This window comes from Littorina saxatilis, linkage group LG5 (genome assembly GCF_037325665.1).
Source record: "Littorina saxatilis isolate snail1 linkage group LG5, US_GU_Lsax_2.0, whole genome shotgun sequence".
NCBI lineage: Eukaryota > Metazoa > Mollusca > Gastropoda > Littorinimorpha > Littorinidae > Littorina > Littorina saxatilis.
Genome location: NC_090249.1, coordinates 54,993,630 through 55,015,558, shown reverse-complemented (window position 1 = coordinate 55,015,558; position 21,929 = coordinate 54,993,630). Strand labels below are relative to the sequence as shown.

Below are 21,929 nucleotides of genomic sequence, written 5' to 3'. Positions count from 1 at the left end.
GCCAACGGCCATACCACGTTGAAAACACCGGTTCTCGTCCGACCACCGAAGTTAAGCAACGTCGGGCCCGGTTAGTACTTGGATGGGTGACCGCCTGGGAACACCGGGTGCAGTTGGCATTAAAATCTTCCTTTTCCGGTGCCTCTCCTGTGCCCTCCTCGGTTTCCACCGCTGTGGAAGCCAGGAGGGACACGGGTCCTCCTCTGAACTCCCTCGCTGGGTCGTCTGCTGCTGTTTCGACAGTAGTTTCGGCCTCTTGGGGGGGGGAGATCGGAGGAGATGACGGGGTCTCTGAATTCCCTCCCCGCTGGGGTTGGGATGCGAATTGACCCCGTTCAGGGCGGTCCTGTGGGGGCAGGGGTTTCAGGCTTCGTGCCTACGACCACTGCTACTACGGTTCCCTCTGACGTCCGTGTGACTGGTGGCTGTCCCTCTTGTTAAGACGCTCCGGCCGACTAGTTACTGGACGTGGAGGTGTTCGACAGAACGTGGTACTTCTGTCGAATGGTCAGGGCGACGGGAACATTGTTTCTGTTGCTCAGACCGACACCTCCGACCGGACCGTCTTGACCCCACGCCATTCCTTAGCGTCTGGTGTTCGGGTGACGGATGGTCCGGACCAAGGGTCCGGACCGTTCCAGGCTTACGGGTCGGGATCGAACCGGACCCACGGGTCCCGACTGGACTTGACCTCCGGGTTTGGTCCGGACGGGACCCATGGTACGGGACCGTACCGGACCTTAGGGTCCGGTGCGGGACAGTACCTCTGGCCCTTGCCGGACCCCCGGACCTACGGGTCCGGATGGTACGGTACGGGACCAGTGGTTCGGTCGGGGCCGGACCACCCGACCACCTCTGTTGGTCTGGGTGCTCTGGCACCGAACCGGAACACACCGGACCACCGGACCTACGGGTCCGGATGGTACGGTACCGGACCAGTGGTCCGGTCGGGGCCGGACCACTCGACCACCTCTGTTGGTCCGGGTGGTCTGGCACCGAACCGGACCATGCCGGACCTACGGGTCCGGATGGTACGGTATGTCCACGTCCGACCGAGCCACCCGAACACTTCTGTGGGTACGGATGGTTCGGTACCGAACGGGACCTCCGGATGCTACGGGACCGGACCGAACCTACGGGTTCGGATGGTCCGGTACCGGACCAGTGGTCCGGTCCGAACCGGACCACCCGACCACCTCTGTTGGTCCGGATGGTCTGTCACCGAACCGGACCATACCGGACCACCGGACCTACGGGTCCGGATGGTACGGTAGGTCCACGTCCGGACCGAACCACCCGAACACTTCTGTGGGTACGGATGGTTCGGTGCCGTACGGGACCTCCGGATGGTACGGGACCGGACCACAGGACCGGAACATCGGACCACCCTATCGGATCGGTCCGGACCACCCGACCACCTCTGTTGGTCCGGATGGTCTGGCACCGAACCGGACCTACGGGTCCGGATGGTACAGTATGTCCACGTCCGGACCGAGCCACCCGAACACTTCTGTGGGTACGGGTGGTTCGGTGCGGAACGGGACCTCCGGATGGTGCGGGACCGGACCGGACCTACGGGTCTGGATGGTCCGGTACTGGACCGGTGGTCCGGTCCGGACCGGACCACCCGACCACCTCTGTTGGTCCGGATGGTCTGGCACCGGACCACCGGACTTACGGGTCCGGATGGTGCGGTGTGTCCACGTCCGGACCGAACCACCCGAACACTTCTGTGGGTACGGATGGTTCGGTGCCGAACGGGACCTCCGGATGGTACGGGACCGGACCGGAACACCGGACCGGACCACCCTACCGGACCGGTCCGGACCACCCGACCACCTCTGTTGGTCCGGATGGTCTGGCACCGAACCGGACCTACGGGTCCGGATGGTACGGTACGTCCACGCCCGGACCGAGCCACCCGAACACTTCTGTGCGTACGGATGGTTCGGTGCCGAACAGGACCTCCGGATGGTATCGGACCTACGGGTCCGGATGGCCCGGTGCCGGACCACCCGACCACCTCTGTTGGTCTGGATGGTCTGGCACCGAACCGGACCATACCGGACCACGGGTCCGGATGGTACGGTATGTCCACGTCCGGACCTAACCACCCGAACACTTCTGTGGGTACGATGGTTCGGTGCCGAACGGGACCTCCGGATGGTCCGGCACCGGACCGGAACACCGGACCACCCTACCGGACCGGATCGGCACCCCCGACCGGACCGGACCATTTCTTTTCTGATCAGACCCGATGGGTTCCTGTTCAGTCTATAAATGGCGGGGGTTCGTTGGCTGGGCTGACCCAACAGTCGCAGGGTTGTTGTTTTTCTCCCCCTTCGGCTGCTGGAGACGTTTCGTCTTTGGGGCAGGGGTCTTCGCGGCCTCTTGCTTCTGTGGGCGTTTCTTCACAGCCTGCTTCATCGCTTTCGGCTCTTCCCCCTCAAGCTCCCTACACTCCTGCTTTTGAGGAGTTGTCGGGAAGTGAAGAGGAGAGTGAGTCGGAGGACGATAGGGAGGAGGATCAGGGTCGCCCTGAGGTTAACACTGATCCTCTACCCTTGCCGGTTTCTGATGGAACTTCCGAAGCTATGCTTCGTACTTTCCAACAGTACATGACAGACATCACGCGGCTTCTTGACGTCACGGATGCCTCTCTTAAGCGTCTGTCGTCTAGTGTTGACACACGGGACCTGGACCCGGGGTCTGAGGACGAGAGGCAGGAGGCTCGTCCTCGCACAACTAGAAGGACGTTTGAACAGTTTCAGGACGTCCTTCCCTGAGACGCCCTCTCGTCCTTTGAGTCCGCTTCGGCCCGGGCGCGGGAGGCTCACGCCGCGTCTGCCGGCGGCTCGTTTTATGAACGATCCGTCCGCCGGCAATTCGCGTTCCACCCTAGTCTTAGTGCCACGGTGGAAGCGGCAGCACATCGCCTGAGGAGTACAGATTCACGTGCTAACGCGACCTATGTTCCTCGGGAGGACGCGGGTTCAGTGCCATGCTTTCCTTCGGGAGGCGCACCTCCACTGTTTCCTCGTGTCCAATCTGTTTCGTCCCTCCCTTTTCCCTTTGACTCTCGAACTCTCCCTTTCCAGACTTCGAGTGTTTAGGGTGGGGCTGACGGTGATGTGTTCGTTGGGGAGGTGCCTTCGGTCAAGAAGGTGGAACTGAGCTCTGCTTCGTTCCACAATCTTGAGGCCACCGTTTCTTCCACAGTCGAGGCCCAATCACAGGCCTTGACATGGATGAGCACGCTGTCCACACTGTTGGACCCTCCCGATCGGGCAGAGTCCGATTCCACTCGGGTCCTTGACACGGTTCGAGTGGATCGGGCTTTGCATGCCGTGCGATCGTGCGTGACGTCTGCGGCAGAATTGGCCATTGGAACACGGGTCCACTTTATTGGCCCTGTTCCTTGATCATTTTCTGCCTACTTCTATAGTGCCTCCGGATATGAGGAAGAGTCTGAGGAACACGTTTCCTCAGCCTTCTTCCCTCTTTCATCCGGACACTGTTCGTTCTGTGGTGGAGTCCACACGCCAGAGGAACACTGATTCTCTGATGGTTGGCCTCGCTGCTTCGGCGACGGCGGCGGGGAGTAAGAGAAGTGCTACAGTCACTCCCAGCCTCAGAAGAAGAAGAAGAAGCCAGTTTCACTGCCTCCTTCTTCCTCCTCTTAGGCGCCTGTTGCGTTCCCAAGCAAGACGAAGGGTGCTCAGACAGGTAAGGGGAAGCAGCACCACCAGGGGGGGTGGTCGCAAGCCTGCGCCTGCCCGCCAGCAGAATTTTCAGTGAGTCCCGGCCCTACGTTGACGCCCCCTCAAGTTGCCCCTCTTTCGTCCGTCGGTTCCCTTTTTCGGGCCCGCGGCATGTGGGGCAGACTGGTCTCCAACCAGTTTTTCTTGAGGGTGGTGTGGTCGGGGTTTTCTCTACCGCTGTCGTCACAACCTCCATTGTCCGCTCTAACCTGGATGTTCCCCCCTCCTCGAGACCCTGCCAGATGGCAGGCTCTTCAGGACGAGGTGAACTCGTTGGTCGAGAAGAAGGCGGTCTACCCCCTTTCTCAGCCTTCTCCGGGGTTCTGCTCCCGCCTGTTCACCGTCCCCAAAAAGGACGGCCGGTTCAGGCCGGTGTTGGACCTCTCCACCTTGAACTTGTACCTTCACAGGTGCAAGTTCAAGATGGAAACCCCTTCGTCGGTCCGGTTGGCCATCCGGCCAAACGATTGGGCCATGTCTGGGACCTCCAGGATGCTTACTTCCACATCCTGGTGGCCCCGGGGTACCGACATCTGCTCCGGTTCGTTTGGGAGGGCACAGTGTTCGAGTTTCGGGCCCTCCCATTCGGCCTGTCCTTGGCCCCTCTGATTTTCAACGGGGACAACAACACCACATGCTTAGCTTACCTTCGCCACCAGGGGGGCACCAATTCTCGGTCCCTCTCCCTGTTGGCGGAGGAGATTCTGCTCTGGTGCCAGACCAATCAGGTCCGGATGTCAGTCCAGTTCGTTCCGGGGAAACTGAACGCCCTGGCCGACATTCTCAGTCGGGGCGATCAGGTTCTCTCCACAGAATGGACCATCGCTCACAACGTTCTACAGCGTCTGTGGGCAAGGTGGGACCGTCCTCTGATCGATAGGTTCGCAACTCGATTCAGCGCTCGGCTTCCCAGGTACGTCAGCCCCTTTCGAGACATGAATGCGTTCCACTTGGACGCATTCACTCTCTTGTGGAGGCTCCTCGATGCTTACGCCTATCCCCCGACATCTCTGATTCCGAGGGTGCTGGCAAAATATCTGCAGGAACGACCAAGACTGATTTTGGTCGCGCCTTACTGGCCAACAGCTCCGTGGTTTCCAGATCTTCGCGGTCTCACCCACGTAGACCCTCTACCTCTGGATCTGGACGGGGGAGGTCTGCTCCAGCCTCGATCATGCCTCCCTCATCCACGTCCAGAGAGTCTGTGCTTGACCGCATGGCTCTTGTGCGCTCCAAACTGCTTGCACTAGGATTGCACAAGAGTTCAGTAGAGTTTTCCTTGAACGCTAAGAGGCGATCAACTAATCAGCTCTACGACTTACGCTGGAGAGCTTGGGCCAACTTCGCCTTGTCCAAGGGGATAAAGCCGCTTTATCCCTCAACACAGGACTTGGCCAACTTCCTGGTGGAAGTGTATCAAAAGAAGAGTCTTTCTTCTAAGACTCTTCTTGGATACAGATCTGCCATCGCTTCCACGATTGCGGCCGCTACTGGTCGCAGATCTGAACACTTGATCAGGTCCTCCCTCATCGCTAATGTCCTTTCGGGTATTAGCAATGCAGCGGTGTCTAAACCTCGGGTTTCATTTCCCAAGGGGGATGTCTTTCTGGTCCTCAAACTCCTGCGTAGCAATGAGTTTGAACCCCTGGCAGGCATCAGTATCAAGTTGCTGATTTTTAAGACTAATTGTTCCTCATCGCTTTAGCCACTTGCCGTAGACTCAGTGGTATTCAAGCTTTGAGTGGCCTGGACTTTGACATTGAGTTCACCACACAGCAGTGGTTGCCAGCATGGTCACGTCAGTCTAAGATATGTTTCTTGGGTATATTTTCTTTTACGGTAGTACTGTTCGAAAATTGCCTGGGTATCTTAATCCTTGGATTTAAGTGATTTTGATTAAGGAGTTTAATACTCTACATATCACCCTCACACCACTCTGGTATTCTGTGCAAGAATAGTACTGTCGAGGTAAGTGTTATATTGACTGTAAGGCTTCTTTTTAAGCCTACTGTCTATATGATACTTACCGAGACAGTACTATTAGAGTTTCCCTCCCGCCTCCCCTCTTGATATGTTATGGGCTTTTTGAGGGTCTGCAGCTCATAAAGAAAGAGGACGCGCCACCTACATCCTGTAAGGGGGAAGCACTCGGACAGTGCTTGGGATCCACGGTGGCGCATGGTTATGGGAGATAATTGTACCCACTCAGCGTTTTGTCCAATTTTTTCGGCCTATAATAGATAATGTGCAAGAATAGTACTGTCTCGGTAAGTATCATATAGACAGTAGGCTTAAAAAGAAGCCTTACATTTTGTTTAATAGTTATTACACACACACACACACACACATACACAGAATGAATAGGGCTTTACCATGCACTAGTCTAAAACACATGACATTCTAAAACCACAAATTCTGGTACAAAATCTATCTTTTCCTCACAATGTTCCCAATACATATTCCACTTGCTTAACACTTTCTACCCCACCTATGTTGACCAAGTTTTTTTTTGCCGAGACCAGCTGTGCTGCAGCAGGTCACTCAGAATTGTAGTAACTGTGTATCAACACAATGGAATGCAGGCGTTAGATCGACGTTACAGGAAGCAACTGAAGTGACTGTGTGTACGGATATATCCGTACCAGGTCAGATAGAGCCATATGAGTGGGTACGGATATATTCGTACCTGGGAGACAATGAGTTAATGTGTGGTCATTTTTCAGCTTTTTCCCAATGGCGTAGCTATAAGCACCACATTCTCTGGAGTTTGCTGATTGTCAATGTAAATCTTGAGTCGTGAGTCAAGTCCACAACCCTGCAGGTAGCGAGCACGACCGTAATCAATCAATCGTTTGCACTTCCACCCTACGGTCTCCTTTTGCTTCTCACTCAACTGCAGGCCGCCACTGAAAACAATGTGAGGGAACCATTTATAAGGCTGAATGTTGTTTGAAAAGAACACACACACGTATGCACACACACACACACACTGTGACACACACACACACACTGTGAAGGAACAGATTGAAAGGCTAAATGTTATTTGAAAAGAACACACACACACTAACACACACACACACACACACACACACACACTCTCTGCCTTTCCAAAGACAGAACATCTATGCATATAATGATATATGGTGAGGTCACTAAAGGCGATTGTACAGTGGAACAGCCCTATTAACCCCCCCCCCCCCCCCCCCCCCCCCACCCCTATTTTAAGACTTCCTCACCCTACTTTTCCAGACATTCTGTTAATAACATCTGCTAATTTACCTCCATTTTAAGACTCCCTCCATTTTAAGACTCCCTCCCTTTTAAGACCTGATTTTATCCGATTATGGGGGGTCTTAAAAGGGGGGTTCCACTTTACATGAAGTGACCCCACCAGTGTTTTAAGCACAAATACGCTCAACAAGAACAAGACACAATCAAGCACAGATACGCTCAACAAGAACAAGACACAATCAAGCACAGATACGCTCAACAAGAACAAGACACAATCAAGCACAGATACGCTCAACAAGAACAAGACACAATCAAACACAGATACGCTCAACAAGAACAAGACACAATCAAGCACAGATACGCTCAACAAGAACAAGACACAATTAAGCACAGATACGCTCAACAAGAACAAGACACAATCAAGCACAGGTACGCTCAACAAGAACAAGACACAATCAGAAAAACAGTCCCAAATGTGTACACATGCACTGCTCCCACCATGCATTGTTCTGGTAGCTTTTTAATCAAAGTGTGCGAAGAAAACCAACCTGCAGCAACAAACCACACTGCTGGCAATACTTTAAGCTATTCATACCTTGTGTACTCTTCTACACGTACATAGAAGTATAACTTGCTTTTACTCCAGAACCCCACAGAGATTTTAAACCGTTCTCAAACTGAAACAAAGGACACAATCATGGCTGAAATGCTGTAATTCACTCTGAAACTTACGTCTGGTTAGAGTCAGAGACCAGATCCTCTGAATTGTGTTCATTCTCTTCAACTTTGGCCGAAACATCGTCTGTAGCTGGTGTTTCTTCTGCGGTGCTGGAAGCAACAGACTTCTTGTCTTCAACAGCCTTCTGCATTTTGCCTGACACATGAAAAAACAGTTTGGAATGAGTCAACAGACAAGTGCAAAATGGGCAAAACTTTGAAAGTGTCTCACATTTTCAAACCCTTTCACTTTCAGTGCCAAACCATGACTGCTTCATATGTGACAATATTATGGATTCACATGAGAAAAAAGAACAAATAACAAAACAATATATATACAGTTCATGAAAAAAACTAAAAACTCAGTAAGCACCTCTTCCCATGATAGCACCTGAATAATGTGCAGAAAAAAACACCCCAAACAAATTAGATAAGATAAATGCAACATAAAATAAATGCAACATAGAGCAAACAAGAAGAAGAAGAAGAATGCAACATAAAATTAACACCAAGTAAGAATTGAATTGCTCTCTGCTTTACCAAATGTAAAGATACAGAAACAATTCATCAAAATGCTGACCAAAGCTGCCATCTTTATCCAACCACCCACACACGGCCCAGCTGGTGAGTCTGGTGAGCAAGTTGAAGTCAGAGGCGGTGATTCCACACTGTCGCATGAAGTCCTTGCCCACATATGCTTTCCAGCTGCACTGGTGGTGGCAGCAAAGAGCGATCAACATCCCCGCCAGCCTGTCAAACATACAACATTGTCAGAAACAGTAAGCATATTATTGCATGATTGCTGTTAAAAAAAACACCGGCTGTTCTGTTGATATCCTCATGATTTATCAGAATCATTCTCGATGATTACACACACACACTTCCAACATATTAATTCTAACCCTGTTAAATGCTTGTGTACTCTCTGAAAGTACAGAGAAAAGCTGTATAGAAATAAAGAGAGAAGGATAAAGCAACGCTCACTGGGTCTTTCCTTCGTGACAGCTACCTGCAGCGTTTGACACTGAACTGTTGCCATCATTTCTGCAACCCTCACTTTCCGTCGGTTCCTCACTTTCTGTCGGTTCCTCACTTTTGATCACAGAAATATTTTGACCATCGTTCAATGATTTACCACACTTTAAGTTCTGTCTGTTTTCTATGGCCACATCATCACACTCTGAGTCTTTCTTCTTCCCTTCTGTTTCATCAACAGCACTACATGTATTCTGTGACAGTCTTGAGCAGCTGAGGCTATCATCTATTTTCAGTCGCTTAGCACTTGGTTCTGCGGTGGTGGGTTCTGAGGACTGGCTGCCTGCTGTTTTCATCAGACACCTTAGGGTAAGATCTGTGGACAAAGAGAAATACAAACACCGAATAGACGAATTCCACCAGAAACATCTGTGTGCTGTTGATTTTTTATTTCTCAGAAGCTGAATACCAATAAACAAATTCCAAAAGTAACTCTGTCGGGTGTGTATGGTTTGTGAAAGAGTGAATACCCTTGTTTTTACGGGGACAAACATTGGAGGGGCCAATCACTAGCGAGGTGTGTGTCTGGAACACAAGGACAGGAGGACGTATCAATTTAGTTGTCCCTGAAAAAGGATGGCTGTTCACTCTTTCACAACCCATACACACATATATAGAGAGAGATAAATAGAGAAATAAATAAATAAATGTTGATAAATAGAGAGAGAGAGATAACGAAATAGAGAGATAGAGAGATAGAGAGAAAGAGAGAAAGAGAGAGAGAGAGAGAGAGAGAGAGAGAGAGAGAGAGAGAGAGAGAGAGAGAGAGAGAGAGAGAGAGAGAGAGAGAGAGAGAGAGAGAGAGAGAGAGAGAGAGAGAGAACGAAACTTATGACGTTTGGCTGTGACGTTTACATGACGTTTTTTTTAATCAAGAATTTTACGTCATTGGTCATTGTTTATTTACATTCTCATTCATTTCACTGAAGAAGGGCGTGGCCCGAAAGTCTTTGAAAATTGGTGTTTACTGTGTTTTTTTCTAATTAACCCATACACACCTGACAAGAGTTATTTCCTAACATCGTCCATTGAATGGAATGTAAATTGTTCCCCGTCGTTTGTTACAAAACAGGAGTATTGCTTTAGAGAATGAAATCTTTACTTCAGCAAGGAAGAAAGTACACTGTATGACTTTTTTGTGTAATGTTAATTAACACAAAATCAAAAGGCAGAGCAAGCAGTCAAATGCGAAACAAAATAAACATTTCTTTCTTCTGAGTGTTTTTTGTGTGCGAGTGTGTGTTTTGTTTGGTTTTTTTGTTTTTGTATGTTGATAAGGGAACACAACAGTCACTTATATAAGCTATCTGATCTATAAAATATTTGTGTACACACCTTAAACAACAACTCACCTGTTGCAGCACCACACAAATGTTTCCCTATGGCAACCAGAGGTTTGTCACCATTGGCAACCATTGGTACTTTGCCTGTAACCAATTCAGGTTGAAAGAAATAAAATCACACATCATCAAGACACACACACAACATGCATCAACTTTAGGCCAAGAGGTATTTCAGCAGTATAATGTTAATATAAAAATTGATGTTCAAACAGCACTGTTAGGATACATGAAAACACCTGGTATGTTAAACAATTTAGTAAATTATATCAATGTACTTATTATTGTGGCAAAAATGTGTGTGGGAAAATTCAAATACGGGAAACCAATAGAAATTGTGTGCATGTTTAATTCAGAGTTAGATTTGCGGCACGTATAGACTGAGAATAATGGTAATTGTAAACTATTTTAATACAATTGTCCATTATTGGTATTTGTCCATGATAGAGGTGAAAAGATTAGGGCAAAAAAAAGTAAATTTAAGTGTTTTTTTGGTTTTGTTTTTTTCAACCAGCTATTTAGGCTGTTGATTTAAAAATGTAAAGGAAAAAAGGAATCAGCGTTAATTAACCTTGTTTTATTGATAGCAAAAATGTGCATTAGCAAAGCTAAGAAAACTAAATCGCATATTCCATTGGAAATTGTATTTCAACAAGAACTTGCGCTACGAAAGGTTTATCCCCATTGTCCTTAGTTAGATTGTCGTTGAATTAAAAAGTAATTTAATAGAAATGTAACCTGTAATGTAAAAGAAAACAAAAGTAAAATTTCATTGAAAATTTTTTTTTCTAAAAATTAAAAAATAAAAAAAAAAGACCAATGAAGAAGGATATGCTCACCGCCCAAAATGAAAGAAAAAAAAAAAAGAAAAAAAAAGAGGCAAAAAAGATGGGTTGAAGCAGCCTTGCATGCAACTGAGGTCAAAAAAAAAAAAAAAAAAAAAAAAAACAACTTTAGGCCAAGAAAACAAAATTCAATGTTACCAATTCCCTAACCAATTCTATTTTTTCTCCTGACCCTAGAACTTTTTTTGACCCTCCCAAAAAATATATTGATTCAAATTTAGAAAACTTAATTTTGCAGACTTGACAAGGAAAGTTACTCTTCTCTGACATATAGGAGTCACAGGTCGCAAGTTTCCAGCCAATAGAAAGCCACATGCGTATGTCTAAATAAAATTAAAACAACACTAGTAACCCATTTTTTGTGTGGCCTTGTCGTTCACAAACAAAACAAAAAAAATTTTGGGGGGGGCCTTATGCTTACCTAGATTGAGATGTTCAATGTCGATCTTAACACGTTCAAACTTCACCTTCCCCTCCTCCTTGTGGTGGCCATCCACCTGAAGCACAGTCGAACAATCAATCATGTCAATCCTTCTCAAATAGACAATGTTGGGAAATAACTCTATCAGGATTTCCAAGTGTTGAGGAAGAGTTGCGCGGCCTTAAGGTGACAAACAATAATACGAGAAAAACAGCACAAGCAAATACCCTCCAAAATGTATTGATCAATTATCAAAAAAATCTGTTTGGGAATTTCTGAGAAATGCTTTTCACAGACACACATACCCAGGGAGACAAACTTCCCCTCTGCCCATGTTAAAATTTTCAGTCAATACTTGTCTGAATGTAACAAGAAGAGCAAACGCTCGATCGAGTCACTTTCGCAGTTCTGAATATTATATGAGGCATCAGATGGACAGGAAGAAATTGCTATTCACAACACAATGAGTCACGTTCACATAAAATTTGAGCCCGGTCACTTTTATAGTTTCCGAGAAAAGCCCAACGTTAAGTTGTGTGTTGCCGAACAGAAAAGGCTAGTTATCTCCCTTGTTTTTCTGATAACGTTCGTAAAAGGCTACAGATGTAAATACTTTGATGTAAAGAATAATCCTACAAAGTTTCAATCACATCCGATGAACTTTGTCAAAGATATAAAATGTCTAATTTTTCCTTTGACGCTGACCTGTGACCTTGAAAAAGGTCAAAGGTCAACGAAACCATCGTTAAAGTGTAGAGGTCATTGGAGGTCACGACTAAACAAAATATGAGCCCGATCGCTTTGATAGTTTCCGAGAAAAGTCCAACGTTAAGGTGGTGTCTACGGACGGCCGGCCGGCCGGACAGACTAACACTGACCGATTACATAGTCACTTTTTCTCAAGTGACTCAAAAATAAACAGGGCCTTGGTACAGTGGAACCCCCCTTTTAAGACCCCCCAATTTAAAACTCCCTCCCTTTTAAGACCCTGTTTTCTCAGACTGTCTGTTCATAGCCTCTGTAAATTTACCCCCATTTCAAGACTCCCTCCATTTTTAAGACCTGATTTTCACACATTTTTGTAGGCCTTAAAAGGGGGTTCCACTGTATCAATTTACGTTCATCGCAGTCTATGGAGCAACACTGACCTTGTGGCGTATACTGCTGCGGTCAACCAACAGAAAGGCAGCATCGTCATGGCCAGATACTGCTTCTCTCACCCAGTGTGACAGCTGACCTGAAATGACACCCAAGTTTTTTAAGGCATGCTCTAAAAAAAAAATAAGCATACAGTGGAACCCCCCTAAGAAAACGCTGAGAAAAGCAGGTCTTAAAAAGGAGGGAGTCTTAAAATGGAGGTACATTTACAGAGGTTATGAACAGAATATCTGAGAAAACAGGATCAAGGGGTGTTCCACTGTAATTTAAACGGTATTTTGTTTCTCTTTGCAATAAGTTGATTATTAGTAACACACTGCAGACGTATGCCGCCAGACACACACAAACATGCATACACACACTTACACACACAAACACACACACACACACACACACAAACACACACACATATACGCACGCACGCATACACACACACAAACAAACAAATAGAACTCTTTGTTGTACCTTTGCCGGCACCCATCTCTACATAGCAATGCCCTGGCTCCAAGAGCCCCAGACCGTCAAGCTGTCCAATTAGGGAGGCCTGCAACACATATAGGTCCAAAATAAAACGCTCTCTTAAATGTCCGTATTTCCACAATAAATTGAAACATCACATATCTAACCTTTTGCTTTATGTTTCCCTCTGTGTTTGTTTGTTTGTTAATCATGAAGAAGCCTCCATATGTGAACACTTGATTTAGTTTTGTATGTGCTGTCCTGGTATTGGTGAGTACAGAATTCTTTTTTTTTCCCACTTTGAAACATCAAAGGTTTTACTCAGTCACATCTGAAGCTTCAAGTTTCAAACATTAAATAAACAAACAGAGTCTGGTTACTGCCCTTCCAGAGGTTCAGGTCAAAATCAGCTATTCTCTTTCCTACTATGTACACAGTAGTTAGGCCCGACATTGAGTGTTCAGCTACCCATCACCATGAAAACCAACCTGCTGCCTGCGATGTCTGATGGCCTGTGAACCAAAGTACGGGTTGTCCATCTCTTCATGCAGACACTCATGGCTCCTGATGTCTTCCTCCAACTTGCCAATGTGCTCTGTCAACAAAACACTGCACATTCTGGGTAGGGGAAAAAAGTCTTATTTTTATTGTTTTATTTTTTTAAATTTTTATTATCTGATTTTTTATCCAACGCTACCTAAGGCCGTTATAGCTGGGTAGGGTAGCGAGAGTCCTTGATCATTCGTGTGTAGCCGGTTCTTCAAGTGACAAGTCTACAGCAAATGCATGCCCAGATAGAGGACATCAAAATGGTTTGACATCAATGCGTCCATTTTCTCTCAATCCGTTTTGAAAGGTAAAGTGTGCGTGTGTTTGTGAGATCTCTCTCTCTCTCTCTTGTTAATAGACAAAGGAACAACAGAAGTTGGTCATTTATTGGTAGGTGTCCTCTCATTGGAGGGGCCTCATATCAAAAGTAACACAGCGTTGCTAATTTATCCTAGCAATGAAACAAAATCAAAACATACAAATACAAGGGATTTGTGCCGCCACAACCCCACACACCCACTGGGTATTCATTTTACATGTACTAGCTAAATTAAGTAGAAACGTAAGACAACAATTTTTCACGCATGAACCTATATTTCACATTATTCCCCCCTCTGCTTCTTTACCTCTGTAAACTTGTAGGGGTAGTTATTTTTCGATAATGACCCAGCAACCAAACAAATAACGACCCAGCAACAGCCTGAATCCTCGATAGTGCAATGGGTTGAGAGGTTGTTCTGTTTCGGTACTACTTTTTGCGACTGAAAAGTTCCGAACGCTCTAATGTACGAAGTATACATCTCTGGAGCAAACAATACAAACATACCGCATTTAAATTAACAACTACAGGCCTGAACACATGAATCTCCATATAAAATCCATGAGTTCGGTTGTTTTCTGAATCTAGATCAGACGTTCATCACAAGCAATTTCCCAAGGCAAGTAACTCATACTTTGTCTAGCGACAAGAGTAGTTCCCCTTCTTTTCACTCAGTTTCTTCGACAACAGACTGCAATCCGACGGTCAGTTTTCAACAATATTTCATTTAATAAACAGATCACACGCAACCAAATGCACACATCTCATCAATTTAAACAACATAAAGCGGTTTCATACACTATTTTCCCCAGAAAACTTAACTTCATACAGTTTTTAACGTTGGAACACGGGTGCAAAAGTTCGTCTGCTAGTCCCATTTGACGAAAGAACATTATCCTAACCGATACCAAAACATATACAGAACACACAATATCTGCCTTTGCCGCCACAGCAGAATAACAGCATATCTGTGTACTTGATTTTAGTCCAAAATAGGAAAACTGACAAGAAGTGTTAACAGAATGGAATGATTTGCACGGAACTATACAACCGCGCATTAATCGATCGCCTGCGCAGGTTGACTGGTTGAGTGAATAGGATTCGATCAAACTTTCGCAAAAAACCTCCTCTTTTCTTTGAATAACTGAAGAAAGGAGGAATAAAGAGGTTACACACCTCGTCTCAGTGATTATCAAAAATAATGGTCACAGTTCGCGGTCATGAAAAAGCTCGCTAAAGCTCGCATTTTTCATGATCCGCTAACTTCGACCATTATTTTTGATAATCACTGAGACTCGGCATGTAACCTCTACTTACGTACCTTTATACAACCGATTGACATTTTCAATCATCTGTTTCAGTCTGTCTGTGGATGTTGCCTTTACAGCTGTCTGAAAAAGAAGTGCATTTACAAACAAGAAGCAAAACAATTGTTCATATCATGCTAGTGACACTCCATGACTAAGTCTATGTAAAACACACACCAGTTCACATTCAATGAAGTGGTCTCAGTCTTACTAAAACCTCACAAAAGTACAAATGAGAATTTGCAGATCTCAACATCTTTTTCCTCGGTAATATCTGCCTCAAACTTTCATTTAGATACACTCTGTCTCTCTCTCTCACACACACTCATTCTCAGTCTCACATAAACACAGTGGCTCTCTCTTGTGCCCCCCCCTCCCCTAGCACACACACACACACACACTCTCACATTCTCACACTCCCTGTCTCTCTCAAGGTCTCTCTTTCACATGCACTCTCTATCTCACACACACACACACACACACACACACACACACACACACACACACACACACACACACTGTGACACACACTGTGACACACACACACACACACACACTGACACACACACACACACACTGTGACACACACACACACACACTGTGACACACACACCCACACACACACACACAGACACACACACTGTGACACACACACACACTGTGACACACACACACACACACACACACACTCACACTGTGACACACACACACACACACACACTGTGACACACACACACACACACACACACTGTGACACACACACACACACTGTGACACACACACACACACTGTGACACACACACACACACACACACTGTGACACACACACACACACACTGTGACACACACTCACACACTCTCTCTCTCTCTTGAGCTCCCCCCACACACCCACACAGTTTCTTTTAAAATAAGGGCATTAACCAATAATAAAAAAAATGTATTTAATTATAGTCCACTTACCTGAATATTATGAACATCTCCCCCATCAGATCCAGTGTTGACGCCCTCTTCATAAAAGTCCTGTTCCCACAGAAAAACTCAAAATTAGATTTGCATACTGGGGACCCCCCCCCCCCCTCCCCCCTGGGCCCCCCCTTTTAAAGACTTTCCCCCATTTGAGACCTTCCTTTTTACATTTAGTCAAGTTTTGACTAAATGTTTTAACATAGAGGGGGAATCGAGACGAGGGTCGTGGTGTGTGTGTGTGTGTGTGTCTGTCTGTCTGTGCTTGTGTGTGTGTAGAGCGATTCAGACTAAACTACTGGACCGATCTTTATGAAATTTGACATGAGAGTTCCTGGGTATGATATCCCCGGACGTTTTTTTTCTCCATTTTTTTGATAAATGTCTTTGATGACGTCATATCCGGCTTTTTGTAAAAGTTGAGGCGGCACTGTCACACCCTAATTTTTTAATCAAATTGATTGAAATTTTGGCCAAGCAATCTTTGACGAAGGCCGGACTTCAGTATTGCATTTCAGCTTGGTGGCTTCAAAACTAATGAACGAGTTTGGTCATTAAAACTTGGAAACTTGTAATTAAAATAATTTTTGTATTAAACGATCTAAAAACAATTTCATCTTATTCTTCGTCATTTTCTGATTCCAAAAACATATACATATGTTATATTTGGATTAAAAACAAGCTCTGTAAATTAAAAATATGAAAATTATGATTAAAATTAATTTTCCGAAATCGATTTAAAAACAATTTCATCTTATTCCTTGTCGGTCCCTGATTCCAAAAACATAGATATGATATGTTTGAATTAAAAACAAACTCAGTAAGCTAAAAAGAATAGACATACAGAAAAGCGTGTTATCCTGCTCAGTGCGACCACTACCGCACTATTCTGCATGGCTTGTCGATTTCACTGCCTTTGCCATGAGCGGTGGACTGACGAAACTACGAGTACAGTATGTGGTCTTGGTGAAAAAAGCAGTGCGTTCAGTTTCATTCTGTGAGTTCGACAGCTTGACTAAATGTTGTTATTTCGCCTTACGCGACTTGTTTCTGTTCATAACGGTAGTAAATGTGTCTGGATTTTAAGACTCACTCCCTTTTTAGACCCACTTTGCTAAGATTCTGGAGGTCTTAAAAGGGGTTGGGGTGGGGAAAAAAGGAAAAAGAGATTGCTTTGTGTCCTACAGGCTAAATATTTCGCCTCTTAAGGACAAGATAGGGGTTATATGATTCGAGTTTTACGCCCTCACGGCTTTTGACGAGATACACATGTGTATGCGTGTTTAGGTGGTATCAGCCATCTGCACTTATGGCAGAATGACCGAGATCTTTTACATGCCATTGTGGTGACACGGGGGTGGGACTTGGCTTCCGTCTCTAGGTCTGCACATAAAGTTGACCCCTGTCCATCCCGGCCCGAATTTCAACCTGCGACCTTCCGATCACAAGTCCAGTGCTCTACCAACTGAGCTACCGGGCCCCCGTTGAAGGTGCAATGTAAAAGCCTTATAACAGCTGGTAAGGAGAGCCAATGAAATTGAAATGCCGAATAGTCATATCAAAATGAAACAGTTACAAATAGCAACATATCAATGAACATACATCACTTTCTTTTTACATTTAGTCAAGTTATGACTAAATGTTTTAACATCGAGGGGGGAATCGAGACGAGGGTCGTGGTGTATGTGCGTGTGTCTGTGTGTGTGTGTGTGTGTGTGTAGAGCGATTCAGACTAAACTACTGGACCGATCTTTATGAAATTTGACATGAGAGTTCCTGGGTATGAAATCCCCGAACGTTTTTTTCATTTTTTTGATAAATGTCTTTGATGACGTCATATGCGGCTTTTCGTGAAAGTTGAGGCGGCACTGTCACGCCCTCATTTTTCAACCAAATTGGTTGAAATTTTGGTCAAGTAATCTTCGACGAAGCCCGGACTTCGGTATTGCATTTCAGCTTGGTGGCTTAAAAATTCATTAATGACTTTGGTCATTAAAAATCTGAAAATTGTAAAAAAAAATAAAAATTTATAAAACGATCCAAATTTACGTTCATCTTATTCTCCATCATTTTCTGATTCCAAAAACATATAAATATGTTATATTTGGATTAAAAACAAGCTCTGAAAATTAAATATATAAAAATTATTATCAAAATTAAATTGTCGAAATCAATTTAAAAACACTTTTATCTTATTCCTTGTCGGTTCCTGATTCCAAAAACATATAGATATGATATGTTTGGATTAAAAACACGCTCAGAAAGTTAAAACAAAGAGAGGTACAGAAAAGCGTGGTATCCTTCATAGGCAACTACTACCCCGCTCTTCTTGTCAATTTCACTGCCTTTGCCATGAGCGGTGGACTGACGATGCTACGAGTATACGGTCTTGCTGAAAAATAGCATTGCGTTCAGTTTCATTCTGTGAGTTCGACAGCTACTTGACTAAATGTTGTATTTTCGCCTTACGCGACTTGTTAATCTTAAGGACTGCCAACATACATGTAACACTCATATCTTGAGCCAGGGGACATACTTGCATTAGAGGTCAATAAGTAAATTTTATACCTGATTTTCACAAGCCTGACACAGACATAAATGCATGACTGTATACAAACAGATAATAAACAATAATGAACGTGCTTGCCTATGTGTGAGCACACACACACACACACACGCACTCATGCACACACACACACACACACACACACACACACGCACTCATGCACACACAAAGACATACACACAGAGATTAAATTACCTCTCTGACTATGTTCTTCTTGTTGCTGTTGCATTTCTTCAGGTGTTTGTCCAGTTTGTCCTCATAACATGTACTACAATCAAAGAGTAAAAACTAAAATTAACTAAAATATGAATTGCAATCTAACGAAAAATATCAAAAACATTATAATATTACAATCAATCAATCAATGACGCTTATATCGCGCATATTCCGTGGGTACAGTTCTAGGCGCTCTGCAGTGATGCCGTGTGAGATGAAATTTTATACGGCCAGTGCAAAATACAGTGCAGTTACAAGAATCATTAAAACTTATGGTAATTATCATCATGGAGAACATTTCTTAAACCAACTTTTTGGTTGGTGTGGCACATTCACTTTTAGTTTTAACACAATACAAATCCCTAAATCTAGCTAAAAAGGACCATTTTTTGTCCATTAAAGAAAGAATCATTCAAAATCCCATCATCTATATATATATACGACTTGTGTCTGTGTGTCTGTGTGTCTGTGTGTTTGTGTATCTGTGTATTTGTGTATTTGTGTATTTGTGTATTCGCCATGCACGGCCAAAGTTCTCGATGGATCTGCTTCAAATTTGGTGGGCATATTCAGGTAGACCCGGGACACGACACAACCTGGTCGATATTTCAACACGTGCTCTCAGCGCGCAGCGCTGAACCGATTTTGGTTCGACCTCAGCTATTTTGATTCCACCTCAGCTACCCGGGCCCCCATACCGACACACCAAAGCCAAAGTTCTCGGTGGATCTTTTTCAAATTTGGACACCGTATTCAGCTACACCCCGGACACAATATCATCGATGAGATATTTCAACACGTGCTCCCAGCGCGCAGCGCTGAAATGATTTTGGTTTTTGTGTTCATTTCACCATTATAAGTAACTCTTCCTTATCTTCTCATCTTCTCCAGGTTTTCAGCGTTTACCTCCCTTCCTTCGTATGGTGCACTATATAGTGTGAGTGGAGCGTCTTCGGATATTCCCGGCGTTCTGTTACTGTTACTATTTTTAGAAGGTCAACGCAGTGTCCAGAACGTAAATTGGACCCGTAAATTATCCTCACTGTCTTCTTCTTCTTCGTCGTACGACGGTTGTGAATCCTCACTGTCAAAGTGCAAAGGTCGAATCAATTTATAGCCATGCGAAAAATACACTGTCTTCTATCTCTCTATAGATACGGCTTCTCTGTGTTTTTGTGTGTGTGTGTGTGTGTGTGTGTGTCTCTATGTGAGCAACACCTGTGCATTGTTCAGTTCTGTTTGTGATGTGGTCTGGCGGCTTTTGTGTAATTTTATGTACTGGCCTTCCTTTGAGAAGCTCTAACTTGCTCAGTCCTGTTTGAGTGGAGTTTGCCTCCAAAGGTGATTAACACGGTTACATTCGTCGACAAGGATGGGACTCGATATGGTCAGGAATGGCATTATGGCCACTGAATCATTTTCGTGCTGTTCCCATTCCACGAATCTGGGAGGGACCTAAGCTTGGCGAGCTTGGCGGGTCCATTGTTCGGACCCGGCGAAGCCGGCGTACGCCTCTAAGTACTTCTTCCCGGCGAAGCCGGCTACCCGGCGAAGCGGGTATTCATTCTAGTACAGTCATATAGGAAGAAATATCAAGAGCATAATATACACAGCCACTCTCTGGCTTGCCCTGTCCCGTGATTAACACCATCATATCGTTTCAAAGCCTAAACCTATTCTTTAACTGTTATTGCCTGCATTTAGAATGATCCAGGTAGTCGCGTGTACTTACTGCTTTGGATTCAATGGGCAAACAATTCTCTTTCTATCAAGTTCAACCTGCACACAAAATAACATACAAATGTATGACTTTTTACGTTGACTTTCCATGTGACAATTTCAAACGTTTCAGCATACTAAATGTAATGTGGATAGCATGTCTGGCTTTTGTAGAATCTTTCAAACGAACAAAGAATGAATCCTTGTGTTTCTTTCCTGCTCTAAATATTGTTGATGTGAAATTCAGTCCCGTTTTACCGCAGCATATATTCAGTTTTAAATGTGGTAAAACGTTTTGCTGCGGAAATAATCATGCTTCGACGTAAGATGACATTATTCAGTTATTCCAAGGAAAAACCCGTTTTGCCGCTGCATTTCTGTTTTTCCGGGGAATAACTGAATAAAGTCATCAACCGCTAAGGATAGTAAAAGCCGGTGGAGCCGAGTCAGCGATTATTCCGTGGAAAAAGCCAGACATGATGATGTTTGTGTGTAGGCCTATACATTTTCATTTCAACTTTCCAACAGCAAAATATTTTTTTCTGCAGCATTTATATATATATATGCTGCAGAAAAACACATAAAAATGCTTCGGAAAAATGAACACAAAAATGGTGTATGGTTCTTGTGCATTTTTCGTGATATGTTTGAGAGAGAGAAAAAACATGACAAATATTCTGCTTTAATAAAACTGTATAGAGTGTGTAAAAAGAATGACTGTAAGGAATAACACTGCACTAGCAGAGTACAGTCTAAGGACAAGGGCCAAGGGGAAAAGAACCTTACCCCCATCAAAAAAGCGTGTTCAGCACAATATTTCTTGCCCTGGTTTGGTCGGAATCGACAGAATCTGTTCTTTCTTGAAACGACGAAAGCACATTGGCCTTCAGCGGGCTGCGGTGTGTCACTCATTGTTGTGAAACGGAGCAAAGGATTATGTTTTTCTGCAAGATGTCAATCAACACATTCTCTCAAGCATATGTTGAGGGTGATGCCTCGAGAGTTGTCTCCCCTATTTTTTTTAGAATTTCATTTGTGTACTCCGTCGTATGTGGTTCAGCGGTGGATATGTGGGCAGGACACACTGTTCTTCAAAGACAGAGGCCTCCGTGTCTACAGCCATACAACTGCAACAAATAATGCACTGTGATGTGTTGGAAGAGTTTATTTTTATGTGCTGTTTTAGAGGTACATCTCATCAGTATGGAACATGTTCAGTTCTTACAGCAGTTGATAGTGGGGGGGGGATCCTATCTTATCCTGCGTACATGTACTTTTATTGTGGGACGGCGGGGGGGAGGGGAGGGGGGGGAGGGATGTATG

The 21,929-nt window shown here is 45.0% G+C and overlaps 1 protein-coding gene and 1 non-coding gene across 2 annotated transcripts; one reads left to right on the top strand and one right to left on the bottom strand.

Annotated features, from left to right (window-relative positions):
• Positions 1-119, top strand: LOC138967884 (5S ribosomal RNA). Its single transcript, XR_011456061.1, has one exon. It is a non-coding gene; the product is annotated as a 5S ribosomal RNA (ribosomal RNA).
• A 5,955-nt stretch (positions 120-6,074) lies between these two features.
• LOC138967463 (tRNA:m(4)X modification enzyme TRM13 homolog) lies at positions 6,075-21,606 on the bottom strand. Its single transcript, XM_070340016.1, has 14 exons — positions 21,393-21,606; positions 20,620-20,666; positions 18,867-18,939; positions 16,103-16,162; positions 15,157-15,226; positions 13,456-13,562; positions 12,974-13,052; positions 12,499-12,587; positions 11,351-11,426; positions 10,097-10,171; positions 8,694-9,060; positions 8,290-8,459; positions 7,725-7,866; positions 6,075-6,667 (listed from the first exon to the last, which is right to left on the bottom strand). The coding sequence occupies exons 1-14, from the start codon at positions 21,516-21,518 to the stop codon at positions 6,481-6,483; spliced, it is 1,668 nt and encodes a 555-aa protein (XP_070196117.1). The 5' UTR covers positions 21,519-21,606; the 3' UTR covers positions 6,075-6,480.
• Between the last annotated feature and the right edge of the window lie 323 nt (positions 21,607-21,929).

Bases quoted from the DNA above. Each gene is read 5' to 3' on its own strand.
- LOC138967463 (XM_070340016.1), bottom strand. From the start codon at position 21,518: ATGAGTGACACACCGCAGCCCGCTGAAGGCCAATGTGCTTTCGTCGTT. The intron at 11,427-12,498 runs GTCAGTGTTGCT...ACTGTGCTTCAG, and splicing joins GCAGCAGTATACGCCACAAG to GTGGATGGCCACCACAAGGA. The intron at 9,061-10,096 runs GTGAGTTGTTGT...CTTTGTCCACAG, and splicing joins TTTGTGTGGTGCTGCAACAG to ATCTTACCCTAAGGTGTCTG.